This window comes from Rattus rattus, chromosome 2, assembly GCF_011064425.1.
Source record: "Rattus rattus isolate New Zealand chromosome 2, Rrattus_CSIRO_v1, whole genome shotgun sequence".
NCBI classification, from domain to species: Eukaryota; Metazoa; Chordata; class Mammalia; order Rodentia; family Muridae; genus Rattus; species Rattus rattus.
In genome coordinates, this window is record NC_046155.1 from 217,216,030 (window position 1) to 217,231,856 (window position 15,827).

Sequence of the window (15,827 nt, forward strand, 5' to 3'; positions counted from 1 at the left end):
CACGCTGCGTCTCGCTTCCTGCTACCTTAAGCTTCTAAATTCTGCTTTCAATTTTTAATTCTTGACTCTGTGAGGACTGAGAAATGAGGACCTCGAACAGGAAAGGGGTCCAGGTACAGATAATGCTCCACTCAAAGGACATTTGGGGTTCAATGATGGGCACCAGTTTTATCCTTTCTCTTATAAATGGCCAGAGAAAAACCTTCCATCAGAATCCCTCGCCCAGACAGTTTACTGGGTCCGAGTGTTTCTTATCCCACAACCACTACTGATCAAAAATGTAAGCAAACGCAAATGCCGGATTTAAAGGTTCTTTTTTATTTGAAATCTCATCCAGAAACACTGGTTATTAATAAATATATCATACTTATCAAGAATATATAAAAAATAAAGACAGGTATTGTCTTTGAGGCCCTAACAAAATATTTCAAGCAAATGTTCAGGAAAATAAAAGTGGCAGCCCCCCCCCCCAACACATTCCTTTTTCAGAGCTGAGGGATAACAGACAGAGCCAACCCCGCATGCAGAATAACTTGGCAAGGGGGTGGGATGAGCTTTTAGAAGAGGCCCAGTTTTGTGACTTCGGGCCTTTGGAACAGCCCTAAAGTTGGAATGAAGTTTGAGGGACAGGGACAGACATGAGCTTGGGGAAAGAATCACATGTTCACTGAGTGTGAATCTCTGCACTCTGGCCCCTTTTTATACAACCACAGACAGATAGATATATGGAGTACTTTGGAGAATTCTCTAATAAATCCTTGTTACAAGGAAATGGCACTATAGCCCGCACAATATGTTTAGACAAGATTCATTTAGGAGCGTGCATGCATTCTTTTGACCTATGTTGCGTGGAAAGGAAAACCCACATAAGAGGTTCATGCCCTGGGCTTAGATTAGAAACTTGGACTCTGAATCTCTCTCTCTCTCTCTCTCTCTCTCTCTCTCTCTCTCTCTCTCTCTCTCTCTCTCTCTCCTCTCCTCTCCCCATTGTCTCTAGAAAAATCTATAAGGGCAGAGGCAATCATAACTGCATCTAGCTCGATGAAATATTTACATTTCCTTTGCACAAAAGGGATGGACGTCTTTCCTCCGAGATAAGAACACAGCCAGAAACAGTCAGCTCCAAAGTTCCTTTGCAAGTTTCTAACTCCACCGATCCCATCTTTAAACAACAAATGCAGTGTTGACAAGAGCATATGGCAGTGAGAAATACTGGCGCTGCATGAGGGAAAGAAGCATGCATGCAAATCAGGACGTCGGGTTCCAGTCCCCTTCGCTAACACCTAGGTATTCCAGTTTGGTTTTGGTAAGCCCCGCTGGAGTCCGTCAAGAGGAATCTGGCTCTCTAGGGCGCTAGCGAGGCCTCGGGGCCGCGCGCCCACCCTCCCGCAGGTCGAGCAGTCTCCCCTTCCCTCCTGGCCCGGCACTGCGACCCCTGCCTCAGCTTTCCCTTCCTCCTCCCGGCCGGGCCAGCCCGTGGCTCACTTGAGCAAGTCCTTGGATTCGGCCGAAAGCCGGGCCATGTTGGCGGTGGAGAGAGCGGACAGGTGCGGCGGCGGTGGCACCTGGCAGATGGTGCAGGGACAGGGCAGCCCCGCCCAGTGCTGGAAGCCGCTGCCCAGCTGTAGTGCGGGCGGCGTGGAGGGCGCCTTGAGCAGTGAGTGGGGAGGTCGGATGGTGCCTATGGTCGGCAGGGAGGCGGCAGACAGCGGGGACGAGGCATTGCCAGAGGAGAGCGCGCCGCCCAGGATAGGGTGCACCGGGTGCACGGCGTTGGCCGCGTGTGCCGGGTGGCCAGCCGAATGCCCCACAGTCCCACAGTGGAAGGCCGAGTGGTGTCCACCGTAGATCTCGCCAACCAACCTCTTCATCTCCTCCAGGGAGCTGGTGAGCATGAGGATGTAGTTTCTGGCTAGAAGCAGAGTGGCGATCTTGGAGAGCTTGCGCACCGAGGGCCCGTGCGCATAGGGCATGACCTCGCGCAGACCATCCATGGCGAGGTTCAGGTCGTGCATCCTCTTGCGTTCGCGTCCGTTGATCTTCAGCCGCAACTGCTGAAGATCCTGCTCCGACAGCTGCTTCTTGATTTTGTACTTGCTGCTTTCTCCTGCAGCTTTGGCGCCTGCCCGTGAGAGGCTCTCCCCGGGCATCTTCTGCACCATGTCGCCCTGTGTGGACGAGACCGAGTTAAGACGGCTCTCCTGATGGTGGTGGTGGTGGCGGTGGTGGTGGTCTCTTAGGTACATCTCATCCATGTCCGGAGATGACGCTCTGCTGGAGACAGAGCTCGAATCAGAATTCATTTTATTACAGGAGATGCGGCCTTATGGTTGAGAAGGCTTTAGGCGGGAAATTAAAGATAATCTCGAATTTACCAAAAAAAAAAAAAAAAAAATGCGAGGTCCAGGAACCCACTTCCCAGTTGTAAGAAGGGAGAAGAAAAGTCAAGGCACTGCCTTGCCCCGCCTCTCTCTCTCCCCGCTCCCCTGCTATCTCTCTCTGGTTTAGCTGTTTCCTGCACTGCGCATTGGTGTATGCCTGAACTAACCTCTGGCTGTAAAAGAGGGGCTTTTATAGCACTGCAGCGGAGAAAAGAGACAAAAGGAGCCCTCCTATCTATCCTGGGCTGGTTAAGATGACGTGCCATCATTCAGGGCGGTGCGCTTTGCTGTCCCAGTTAGGAAGGATTCCTATTCATATTCATTGTGGGGCCGCCCTGGGACACCTCTGCTTGGAACCGCAAGGAGCCCCCAGGCACAAAACCCTTTGATTGACACACTCACCGCAGCCGCTCGGGACTTCTTGTTTTTCTGTTGTTGTTTTGTTCTTTAAAAACTTTCTTCTATGCCACCCCCCCCATTCTATTTTCTCTAACCAAATCTTACACTTCGAAATGAAGGGAAGGAACAGAAGTTGCCTGGAAGATCGGACTGCGTTTCTTTGGACTGGAAGAGAAGAGATTTGAGATGTTCTCTAGCTTACAGAAATGTGGGCAAAACCAGGTCGCAGTAGAAAGATGCGAGGGACACAGGAGCCAAAGCCCGGCAGGTTCAACCGGGGAGATCTGGAACTGGAGATTTCACTGACTGAGGTTTTATTCACTGGTACTTTTCCCCTAAATACAGCTCATTTCCTCTAAATTCAGTTAATTTTGTTTATTTGGCCTTTCCGGTAATTTCAAAAGCACTTGTTTTTGAAACAAAATTTCAAAAACAAATAATTTCAAACATTATTTGGCAATGTGTTTTTGCCTTTAATACTATTGTGGAGAGCTCGCTCCTATTTCTTTCTCTCCCCCCCCCCGCCTTTTTTTTGCGTTAAAAAGAGCTAATTGAAATAATTTTGGTTACTTTAACTTCTTAGCTAAGAACAAAGGGAGGAGAGACGGAAACCCCCAATCTTGCAGGAAAATCAACCTAGAAAGAAAATTAGAGGGGGAGAAAGAGTGAAGAGAAAAGGGGGAGTTAGGGATTGAAACGATTCTCCAGAGCTCAGTACAGATCTTCGGGGTTCCAGTTTCCCTGGTAGGGTAGCCAACGGTCCTCTTCGCCCTAAGTTCCACTGTGTATGTTGGGATAGGGTGAAGGCAGTCTTTGGCCTCAGGGCGAAAGCCGAGAGCTTCCGGAGCTTAGCACAGACCACCTGGAGCGGCAGCTGAGCGGAGCGGGAGTTGGGGTAAAATAAAAGGCAACTGTGTATCCACAGGATCTGGGGGTACCCATGTGTGCGGGCTTGGTACAAAGCCATGGCTTCTGAGGATAAACAGGAGGCCTGGAATTTGCTGTGTTCCATAGATGCGAGAGCATAAATGGGCACAGACGCCCCCAACCCCGTTCCTCTTCCCTGTTTTTTTTGTCAACCAAAAATTGCTCTGTGGCAGGAAAGTCAGGAACACAGAAATCCCTAGAAAGGAGTCTTGGGCAACGGTGGCCTCTAGAAGCAGGCGGATACCCCATCTGTCCCGGCTTGAAAATTCCAGGAATAAGAGCTAAGTGAAGGCAGTGTCTCTATTGAAAGCAAGAAACTTTTTACGGTAACCTCAGGCAGACAGGGCTTGCCTTGCAGTCACTGGGAAAAACCAGAAAACAGGAGGCTTCACTTCGTACAAACGCAAATCAGTCAGCAGAGGGTACCCCCATGCAGGGAGTTTGTACACCCTGAGAGATGGTGCCAGGCGACTCACAGTTATCAGTGAAACTCTTTCTAGCCCTTCACCAGCAGGAGACAGAGACTGGACGTGTGAGCGAACGCTTTCTTACACTGACCTGGTTTAAACATGGCCAGCAGTCCCTCATCAAGGACAGGGTTCTAAAGAGCCCTGGGAGAGCAGACTTAAGCAGACTATTGCTCCCACCTCCGTGGAAGGAAAGCTCCTTAAAAGGAGAATTCAAGAGCTTTCACATAGGGTGGAAAGATTGATATCCCAAAGCACTTCTAATTTCAGAGCTCAAAGAAACTCTCCTAAGCGGCCAGACCGCTCCGCTTTTGGTTAAGATACCCGCACCTTAAGTATATGTATGCAAAGTGCTTGCCCAATGGCGGTTCCGGGTGGTAACCCACACCCGGGGGAGTGGAGCAGTCCGGATGAAAGCCTTCTGAGGCTCAGGTGACTATCCAGAGACTGAGGGGGGAGGGAGGAGCCATTTCCAAGCCCCAGTCTGCTCCTGGTCCTAACTTTGAGTCTCCGCGTCCTGTTCTCAGGCCTAAACTGAAAACGCCACTCTGGGTTTCCGTTTCAAAGTAGCAAAGCCTACTAAGATTCCACACAAGAGGCTCTAATGAAGGGGTAGAGCTCAGTCATGCAGCATGCAGAAGTAGGGCACGATAACTTTGTAAAAGTCCCAATAGACAGTTCAAAGGAGAGTTCAAAGTGTCTTCATGCTAGTCAAGAAAGTCAGGGGAATAAAATAGGGGAGGGACCAATAACCCACTTTGGGGATTGGAAAGACCAGGACCCGATTCTGGGAATCCCAACCAAAATCAGAATCGAACTGAAGTCACTTCTCCAGGGCCGCAGCACTGGGCTAGAAAGCGCTTGTGGACCTTGCCAGAACATACAGACCACAGAGGGGTCCAGGATGCTTAGATCCAGTAACCCCGAGGTGCGAACTGGAGCTGGGAGTGGGGGTAGGAATGTCAGGTGTTCTGCTTGGCGGTCGATGGACGCCAGATACAATACCTTGTGCTCCTTGGCTTTCTGTTCGTGCTAGGCGCTGCATTTACCAATGCGGCGTCGGAGTGCAGGGGAGTCCAAGGTCCAGGCTCCCACCCAGACAAACACTTTGGTAAAAGCCCCAGGGTCTCGTGGTTGGCTAGTTCCCCACTTTCTTCTTTGTGAAGGATTATCAGCTAGGAGAGGATGCTGGACTCAAACTGCCACCACTTCGTTCGCCATAAAATGGACCAAATACTTTCTGGGGTCCAGGAAGTGGAGACCCTACTTGCGACTGGTCTCGCTGGATTGTTTTAGATCTTGCGAGTTCACGGACATCTGTCGCTCAAGCCCCGCTCAAAAGGCCTGAACACCTAAGGAGTCAGTTCAGATACTCAGAACCCGCGCACGAATTTCAGGGTTGCCTGCCATACCCATCGCTCACTTCCTGTGCCTTAAGGCTGATACGGCCGTAGGGCCCTCAGCCAGAGAGGCCTGGTGACCAGCGCGGTGACCTTGGCCCTGGCGGTGGTCGGATTCAGAGGGCTAGGATGGATACGAAGAGGAATTTAGCGCAGTAGCGGCAGTCGCAGCGAGCTGGTTGGGACAGGCTTTTAGGACATTGGTCGCCCTAGCGGCAGCAAAGGGCTGAGGCTCCTTGACCTTGGTCTGCCTCGCAACAGGTGCATCCCTAGGTTTAGAGACCCTGGCGACTCGACTCCACAGTTCTTAGCTTTGGGCGTGGGAGTTCCAGACCCTACCTACATCTCAAACAACCGGTTGGCCCGGGAACTGTCAACTGAGAGGTCTCTGGGCGTCCTGTGTGACAGCCTCAGTTCTGCAGCCTCGGGCTGGGTAGCTCTGAGTTCCCAAGGGCCAGGAGCTCCAGGGGGATGTTTAGCCCTATCAGCGCCTCTCCGGTCCCCAGGACTGCCAAGGACTGTTTCTTACCAGATACCCGGTGCGTGCCGCCTGGTGCCCGATGCTCGGCAGCTCCAGCAGTTGGTCTCCAGCATCTGCCCGCTCTGCCAGAGGCCGCTGAGATTTTTGCCTGAGCAGCGAACCCTCACTCCCCTCCCCCTCGTCCTCATACCAGTCCGGCAGAAAACGAAGCCACTGCTGACCTACAGGGAGGCAGCTATGAGGGGCAGGTCAATCAGCCGCGTCCAGGGGCCATCTCTTACCATCTGCAAACTTGACCGCCAGAAACTTTGGCTGAGATCGGAAGGCAAACCGCCTTTCCAAAATAAAACGGGGGTGGGGGGGTGTAGGTCAGGAGGTGGTGGAGAGGAGAAAAAAACTAAATATTTTCAAACGTGGCCCTCTCCCTCAGCCGGGAATAGCCTAAAGATTAGCAGTAAGCATGGGCTTCTTGGTGAATGTTTTCTTTAGCAGAGTGAAGCAGCAAGTGACTTCATTATAGCAGCGCGAGGGGATGGGGTGATGGGTCATACGGAGTACGAAAAGCAATTAATTAAAAAGTTTTAAAAATTGAAACCATCAACATAAATCACAGTCGAGGAGTGACCTCTTCTTACAACAATGTATCCAAACTGATGGGGATATGAAAACCGGAACCTCTACAGGATGCAGTCACAGCCCAGCTTCCAGGGTCCGCGGAGAGGATGCTCCTGGACACTGACTGGGGCTGGTCGATCAGTCTTTCCGTTCACTTAAGATCCGATTTTTTTTTTTATATTGGGGAAATAGCAGAAGCTGAAAGAGCAAAATTGTGTGATGCAGAAGTAACTTCCCGTTGAAATGCTGAGGCTGGGATTGGAGAGGGAGCTCTCAGAATAGGGCAAAATGATGGAGCGCCACTGATGGGAACACATAAACGTGCTAATACACAGCTACAGCTAGAAGTGTGATTTTAATGATGTGGTGGCAGCAAGGCTGGCCAAGACTTAAAAAGTGAATGAAATTAAAGACCGCTAAAGGCAAAGGAGATAGGAACATCCCGGTTTTGTTTACAGGATTTTGTTCAATTAGTGAGCACATTCGCGATTTTTTTTTTTAATCCTTTCTTTTCTTTCTGGTGACATCTGTTCAATGACCGATACCTCAACCGAGTTTTGCTCCTATGGAAAGCACATGCATGGAAAATATTGTTTCCCCATGGTCGGAAAGTTTAAGTTGATTTAAATACTATTGATGATTAATCATGGAAATTGATGGGCTATATTAAAATTTGCATACTTCCATGCATATTCTTGGCATGCGCCCTGACACTTTGGATTTGCCGCTCTATTAATACCAATATTTTTTAAACTACTAGCACGATGAGATTCTAATCCTATCTTATTATCGTTAATTTACTTCTTCTGTGACTAGATGGTTAAAGCCGCGATGTAAACTTGATACCTTAGTGTAAAAGAGTCACAGACTACTAATTTCTGCTTTTTTGTTTTTGAAGATTAATGAATCATTCTCTTGGTATATTTGCCTAGATGGTTAAATTGACGACGTGTTTGATGTTCTTTGCTGAAGTGTTTATGACATTTACTTTGCATTAGAGACTGTCATCTTATGCAGTAGGATGCATCGTTTTCATTTGCGTTCAGTGGCTGTCCTACCGGTGCATAGAACCCATAAACAGCGAATGAAAATGTACCTGGGTGTTCCGCTGCACACCTGTAATCTCTGGTGCACTTGTGAGCCCCCAGCACCTGAGAGACGGAGGCAGGGGGATTGTAACAAATTTGATGCCAGCCTGGTCTACAGATCAAATTGCAGTCCAGTTAGGGCTACAAAAAAAGAATCTCTCTCCTAAAACAAGACAAAACAAGATCTCCGAACAATTAAATAAGCAAGCAAAGAACAGTCAATGCACGGAAGGACAGACCAAAAACGTTCTTCACGCTTACCACAGTGTATTGCATTGCTATGTTTATTTGCATAGGATCAAATATATTTCAAGTTTTGTCTGAATGTTCGGAAGCCCTGACTGTGAAATTGTTTTTTCAGATGACTAATGAAGGCAAGAGGGTGCGCAGACACATTTGTAAGCACAGTGGCTTGGATGTCTCCTTCCATTGGTTTCACTCCTACCAAATGGAGATTTATGGCGATTTTAAGAATTATCATTTAGGATTCTGCCACCAAATCTTAAAACGTTAAAATGACAGTTGTTGAAACTAAAGATTTCAAAGTCTGTGCATAGACCCAGAAAACCCTGTTTTATCTTTTTTTTTCACCACAAATAAAGATATAATTAATGGCCCCTTTTCATTAATTCATTGAGTATTTTCTATCTATATTATGTAATTTACACACTTTTCATCAAGAATGAAATGCAAATTAAAATGATCGATTGCCATATTACCTGAAATTTTGCTCTAAATTTTATTTTGTGTTAGAATAGATAGAAGAATTGAAGTTCTTATCCATGTGGTTCAAGTTTCGTGCTGTTTTTAATTTTTAATTTTTATTTTGTGGAATGGGGTCAAGATTATAGAGAGAAAGCAGAATAAACACAAATCACCCAAAATCTCTAGACATTTATCATTCTGTGTCTGAGTCGTGAGACAGGTTGTGCATCCTATCTAACATCTGAATTTATTTAGTAACATTTTATACTTTGGAATATGTTAATTTCATAACACGAAAAGGATAATAGAGGTTATTATCATTTCATACCACGATGTCATATTAATTATTGATGAAACACAACTGGTAAGTTGCCAGGTCTTCATCTTTAGGAGCGTTTGTTATTTCATAACCTTTGATGGTAAGAAATAGCAGAATATTTGACTATTTAGAACCACAGAAGTGTTTCAATTAAGTACTTTAAAATAGTCACTGCCCTTATGGCAAATGCAGTAAATTCTAGTAGGCTTTTATATAATAACACTATATAAAGAAGAAGGAAGAGAAGAATCATTAGAAAATACTGTGCAGATATTCTTAGCTCACAATACATAAATTCAGCTCTACTCTTAGCACTTTTTATGGGGATGTGTAATGAAAGCATTTGAAGATACACATTAACTTTACATAGAAATTGTAATGTTGGCCTTAATTTTAATATAGAATCAATTAGTGTCTGTTTTCCAAAGGCGCAGTGAGGTTGCCAATCTTTCTACCCCAAGGTTCCCAATCGCTGTGCATGCAGCCTGCAATTTCCAGCAAGCCAAGCTGTCTGAGCTCAATCTGGGAGAAGAGAAATGCTAGATAATCCCCCAGGGAGAGGACTTCAAAATGTAGTTCAGAAATGGCTGAATATTAGAACAGCAAATGGAAAACTGGTGGGACATTCAGAGAGAAACCCTGACTGAAAAAAATAGAGACTTTTAAAATTTGTTCTTCAAGGCTAGGCCTAGTGGCACACCTGTGATCCAGAATTTGGGAAGTAGAGGCAGGAGATTAATGAAACCAAGGCTTTCCTCTGCTATACTGCAAGTTCAAGGCCACCCTAAATAAGACTACATGGGACACTGTCTTCAAAAACAAAACAAAACTATTTTCTTTGTATTTGTGGCCTTAACCAAAGAGAAAACAAAACACACACACATACACAGACACACACACACACACACACACACACACACACACACACACACACACACACCCTGAAGCAGATCAATCAGTACTTACTAAGAATATATACATAGACAGTCATAGCCTTCCTTTTTCATGCTCTGACTCCTAACAGAAACCTAGTGGGCACATTTCCCTGGGTTTATGTTGAGTCCCTCAGAGTTTGAATCAGTGGTTTTGTTTGACTCGGTGGGATGTACTAGGTTGCTGAGATAATACTGTCTTGATAGAAGCTTTTGGTTTTTTTTTTTTATAAATCTGGATAACAGTCTGGAGAGATAGCTTGGTGGCTAAAAGTACTGGCTACTCTTCCAGAGGACCTATGTTCCATTCGCAGCACCTACATAGTGCCATACAAAAAACTGTAACTACAATTCTAGGAGATCCAGTAACTTCTTTCTGGCCTCTACAGGCTATAATCCAGGCACACACATGGTACACATACACACATGCAGACAAAACACTCATATACATAAGCAAACAAACAAACAACAACTTAAAAACAAGATAAAAACCCTGAGTGTCTACAAGTCTTCAATATATAGAATATATATGTGTGTGTGTGTGTGTGTGTGTGTATTCAAGAATATATACACAACCACACATTTACAATACAACACACACACACACACACACACACAGATGGAGGGGCTAATGGGGAGATGGCTTAGTGAGTAAAAACATTTATCGTTCACGCATGAAGACCTAGGTTTGAATCCCTAACAACCGTGTACAAAGGTGGAAAGGTGGGCAAGGTCACGTGACTTTACCTCTCCCACTGCAAGGCAGGGGAGAGTTAGAAGGATCACTGAAGCTTGCTGGCTGTTAGCTTACTTCCAAGTTCAGTGAGAGGCCTCATTTCAAGTGAAGGTAGTGAAGGTGGAGAGTGAGAAAGCAGGACTTCCCATGACGATGACGTCATCTCCTGCTCTCTAGGTGTTCATGCGGCTACTTCTCACCCTGTGAGCATGTATCGCACATGCACACAACACACATACATACACACAGGACAAGGGCCTGATTATTCTCTGGTGATCATTCTGATGCCTCTGGTATAGGACCCCCCATGGTCTTCGATCTGAATGGCAGTCCTCACATCAACACTGGAGGGAGCAGGAAGGAGAAAAAGATAAAGGAGAAAAGACCAATACCACACACTGTTGGCCACAGAACCTTCTAGCTTTAGCCTCTTCAACAGGAAAAGCTCTGACACAAGGAACTGCCTCCTTAAAAAGTCTTTCAGAAGATGTACAGGATCTTTGGAGTAGGCTTAGGCTGGATCACCAGGTATGACTCTCCACAACCTTGAATACGTCCCTTGGGAGCTGCTGGCTTGAAGACTGAAAGTTGTGCTGGTTAGAATTTTAGCTGTGACTTGAATACCTGACATAAAGGAAGAAAGGGCTGTTTTGGCTCTCAGGTTATCATGTTAGGGAACAGTAGACCATGGTGGCCGATAATGATGAGGGACCAAGAGTAAGCTATTTCCAAGGGCTTTTTCCAGTGACCCATTTCCTTCAGCCAGACCGCATCCCATAAAGTTCTCAGCTGCTAGGAAATCAACACCAGTAGCTTGAAACAAAGCACTCAAATCATGAGCCTGCGAGGGCCATTCTATACCCAAACGGTAGTATCAGTAGAGTTCTAAATTCAATAGAGAGCACGTTAAGTATAAATTGATCCAGGGGCTGGGAAGTTAGAGTCAAGAAGTAATTGTCCTCATTGCCTGGATGGCCAGAGTCAGGAGAATTGCTGATTCCCTTGTTGAAGAGGTTCAGTAATTTTTATGCAGTGATATATTGTCCAAGAGATACAACTTTTTAAGGAAGCAGGAAAATTACTTCTGGCTTATTCCTATTTCCCAATTGGAACAGTCTAATTTGCAACCACTTGTCACATAATTGATGCAATGAGGATTGATCTCCATCCTCATTCTCTCTAATTAATAAGAGGATGGGATGGAAGTTGAAAAAGCCAATCTATCAGACAGTTTACTCTTGGTTTCCCGTGGTCTACATGTCCCCTCCTACCCATAGCAAATTTTCTGAACAGGGACTATCACAATAAAAGCACAATCATGCACGACACAGTGAACGGGATCACGGCTCACAGAAACGAATGAGCATCAACAAATGGTTTTATCTTTTTTTAAGGGAAAACTAAATAAGAAAAAATGCTACTGTTCATTATAAATATAATACTTGGGAGTATTCTCTGTTCTATTTACTCTGTTCTTGATATCACTCACTCTACAGATTAAGATTTCCATTTAGGTAGAGGCTAAACAGTTCACATGAAGTACAGTGAAAGGATCAATGAGAAAAGGAAACGCTAATTAAAGATAACCTTCCATTCATATATGTTATGAATATTCAAGATAGTAAGAAAAATTGAGGGCCACGATCGAAGAACTGACAGCTAAACTTTATACTTTCTTCTTACCACTATCTGTTTTCTTGTTATTCCTGTTCTTTGCGAGCATCTCAACTGGCCAGCATTGTCTCCTTTGTGGAATGAGCCAGTCTAGCATCCTTAGACGTCCTGTGTTTTGTTGTGATCTTCTGTGAACTCATACAGCTGACCATAGGGTCCTTCTTAGGTAACCAAAAGCTCCCTGACACAGATAAGTCTTCGTTTCCCTCATAACTTTGCAAAAAAAAAAAAAAAAAAAACCAAACAAAAAAAACCTATTTCCTTTTCCGGAAAACACCAAATGGTGTCTGACTCTAGTGCAGCTGGAAGGCCCGGGAAGGAATTCCCGGGGACGCCCAGGATGACGAGGCAGCGGCTTCTGTGGAGGATTCAGCAGCGGTCTTAGGAACTACGGGTCGTGGTAGAGGCCATGCCCGTGGTCAAGGCCGCGGGCTCATAGAGGCCATGCCCGTGGTCAAGGCCGCGGGCTCATGGAGGTAAAGCTGGAGACCAGGAGTGGATCCCCGTTACCAAGCTTGGCCGCCTAGTTAAGGACATGAAGATCAAGTCCTTGGAGGAGATCTACCTGTTCTCCCTGCCCATTAAGGAGTCTGAGATTATTGACTTTTTTTCTGGGTGCAACTCTAAAGGATGAGGTTCTGAAAATCATGGCAGCGCAGAAGCAGACTCGGGCTGGCCAGCGGACCAGGTTCAAGGTTTTTGTCACTATGGGGACTACAAGTGCTCCAAGGAGGTAGCCACCGCCATTCGAGGAGCCGTCAATCTGGCCAAGCTTTCAGTTCCTGTGTGGAGAGGCTACTGGGAGAAAAAGATTGGCAAGCCCCACGCTGTGCCATGCAAGGTGACAGCCGGCTGTGGCTCTGTGCTGGTGCGCCTCATCCCCGCCCCCAGAGGCACTGGCATTGTCTCTGCTCCTGTGCCCAAGTAGCTACTGATGATGGCCGGTATAGATGGCTACTACACTTCAGCCAGGGGCTGCACTGCCACCCTGGGCAACTTTGCCAAGGCCACCTTTGATGCCATCTACCTGACCCTGACCTCTGGAAAGAGACTGTGTTCACCAAGTCTCCTTATCAGGAATTCACTGACCATCTTGTGCAAACCCATACCACAGTCTCTGTTCAGAGGGCACAGGTTCCAGCTGTGGCTACCACATAAGGGTTTTTATACAAGAAAAAAAAAATAAATGAATTAAGTCTGTTAAAAAAAAAAAGAAAACCTTCAACCAACAAGCATGATGAACCTCAAATGGGCAGACTATAGTCTCAAATTCCAGTTCACTAGCAGTTACAGTTCTCACCTGATAGAATCCTTTTTGGTAACTCGATAACTAGCTCTCTCAGAGGAACAGAGCCCAAAGTGCTGAGAGGCTGGGCTCCTAGGGGCAGTCACTAGCCCATTAAAACCTTTCCACTGTTAGACAACTTCTAGATATCCTCATTCTTGCAATTAACTCTGTGGTTAGGTTACTCTGGTGGAATGTGAGTAGATGTTCTAGGAGCCACATGATCTCCCATGTTGTCCTCCATGCAACCTTTAGGACCATGCTAGGGCCATACAGTTGGCAGCAATGGTCCAGGCCTTTGCAAGGCACCAGGCCTCCAGGTTACAGTGTAGAGTGAAACTGCCCTATACACCTGCGGCATCAATATAGGAACTCTTACAAGTACAGAGATGAGACTCCCATATTTTACACGGCATTTTGGTTTTTGGTTTTCTTTGCTAGAGAAGTCTTGTAATATACAACCGTGGGAAGGTATAGAAGAAACACCCCTCTAACAAGTGTCTCATGAAGAGCAGTGTTGTGATACGTAGGGTGGACAAAGTTCCTACGTGGTGAAGAGATTACAGATGTTAAAGAGTCTTCAGTGACCCTGACTTCTTTTACCTCCTCCCAGCCCTCTACACGTGACATGCTTAGTTGAATTTGTGGCAATGACGTTAGGACTTTGCAGGGTCGAGATCTCAGCCATATCTCAGCATCTGAGAAGGCTCTCAAGCAGGCACAAGCCTGTCCATTATGGAGGCAGCAAGGAGAATGCAGTAGAGTGAAGGAGAGTCAGGCGGCGGCAGAGGGAAGCCTCTTTCTAGGTTATTGGCATCAGCTGAAGAGGCAGGATGCACACAGCTTTGCAGGAAACTGAAGGGTCTGCTCTTGAGTGGAAACGTTGACTTCCACTGCCTAAACCGCCGGTTTTCAACCTGTGGGTCGTGACCTCTTTGGGGACAAATCAGAGGGTTCCCTAAGATCATTGGAAAACACAGATATTTACATTAGGATTCATAAAGGTAGCAAAATTACAGTTATAGCATAGGAACAAAAATAACCTTATGGTTGGGGGGGTTACCACAACACGAGGAACTGTACTGAAGTGTTGCCGCATTAGGGAGGTTGAGAACCACTTGTGTAAGCATAGAACCCGTGAGAGGGTGTGGAGTAGAGAAATGCCCGGATCCTACTGTTTTTAGAAGGCTCAGTCTATACTAAGGAGAAAAGAAAGAGAAGTTTAAAGCCAAAAATTCAACCAGGAGGCTATTATAGGAATCCAGGAACGGAATGATGGTAGCTGGTTGTAATTGTTTTGTGGAGGTATACTGAAGTAACCAGATTCTAGAAGTGTTCCTAAGGGTGAGCCAACAAGATCTGCCTAGGGTCGTGGTATAGAAAGAGCCAATCATACCTTAAAAGAGAAGCTTATTAAACAAATAAGGAAGGGTACAAAACCCCAGGGGCAAACAGAATAATGCTCTAGTAACTTTTTTTTTTAATGTTGGTGAAAAAGGGACAACAGCAGCTGAGAGACACTGGGTTATTGAAGAAACTGAGGAAGTGGGCCAATCAAAGATGTGCTGACATCAGCATGGAAACCTGCAATAGTTTTAAGACGGGGACGTGGTTATGTTTATGTATCTACAGGAAATGAAAAAAAAATATGGTTACCAACACAACTTACAAAGGTTAAATCTGACTAGAAATAACCCTCTGGTCAACTGAGACATGAATGACTTCACAAAGCTAATAGCCCAAGTGATTCACTCTCACATACTGATCTCTCAGTTACTAATTTTTTCCAAAATATACAGACAAATCAACTTCAAGAGGGCTTGTCCAACTGATTGACCACATAAAGACTGGACGAATAACAGAGAGACTGACAACACAGACTTGGACAGACAGCACAGAGAATGGATAACGCAGGGACCAGACAACAAATGCTTTTTTCAGACTAAACATTTATTTTCTTCTTGGGGTCCAAACAGGAATTCTTCAAACCAATTACAGGAAGCAATTATAAGAAGACCATCATCCTAGTCCCTTCTGGGGTGGATGGTTTTGGTCGTTTGATGTTATCATCTAGGAGGATAGTTCGTTATCATTTATGATCATGGAGAAGAGTTGATTAACGTATTTAATTGTTTTGTTTCAATTATTAAATAGTGATAGAAATTTAAGGTTGTTTTGTTTTAGTTATTGTTTATTGATAGAAACTTAAGGTTGTTTTCTTAAATTATTATATACTGATAAAAAGTAAGGTTTTTTTGTTAGACCTTTATTTGACTAGATTGTACACAAGCCGTTTATTTAAAATGTGATGCAAAGTTCTCATTTTATGGTTCTTAAAACTTCTATTGTGTGTAGATTGTTAATGTTAAAAAACAGTTTTTAAAAAAAACAAAAAGGGGGATGTAAAGTGAAAATTTC

General features: G+C 45.4%; 1 protein-coding gene across 1 annotated transcript; it reads right to left on the bottom strand.

Annotated features, from left to right (window-relative positions):
* Nucleotides 1–303: 303 nt before the first annotated feature.
* On the bottom strand, nt 304–2,366 carry Olig3 (oligodendrocyte transcription factor 3). Its single transcript, XM_032896396.1, has one exon. The coding sequence runs from the start codon at nt 2,301–2,303 to the stop codon at nt 1,482–1,484; it is 822 nt and encodes a 273-aa protein (XP_032752287.1). The 5' UTR covers nt 2,304–2,366; the 3' UTR covers nt 304–1,481.
* Between the last annotated feature and the right edge of the window lie 13,461 nt (nt 2,367–15,827).

Excerpts from the sequence above, each read along its gene's own strand:
- Olig3 (XM_032896396.1), bottom strand. The coding sequence starts at position 2,303 with ATGAATTCTGATTCGAGCTCTGTCTCCAGCAGAGCGTCATCTCCGGAC.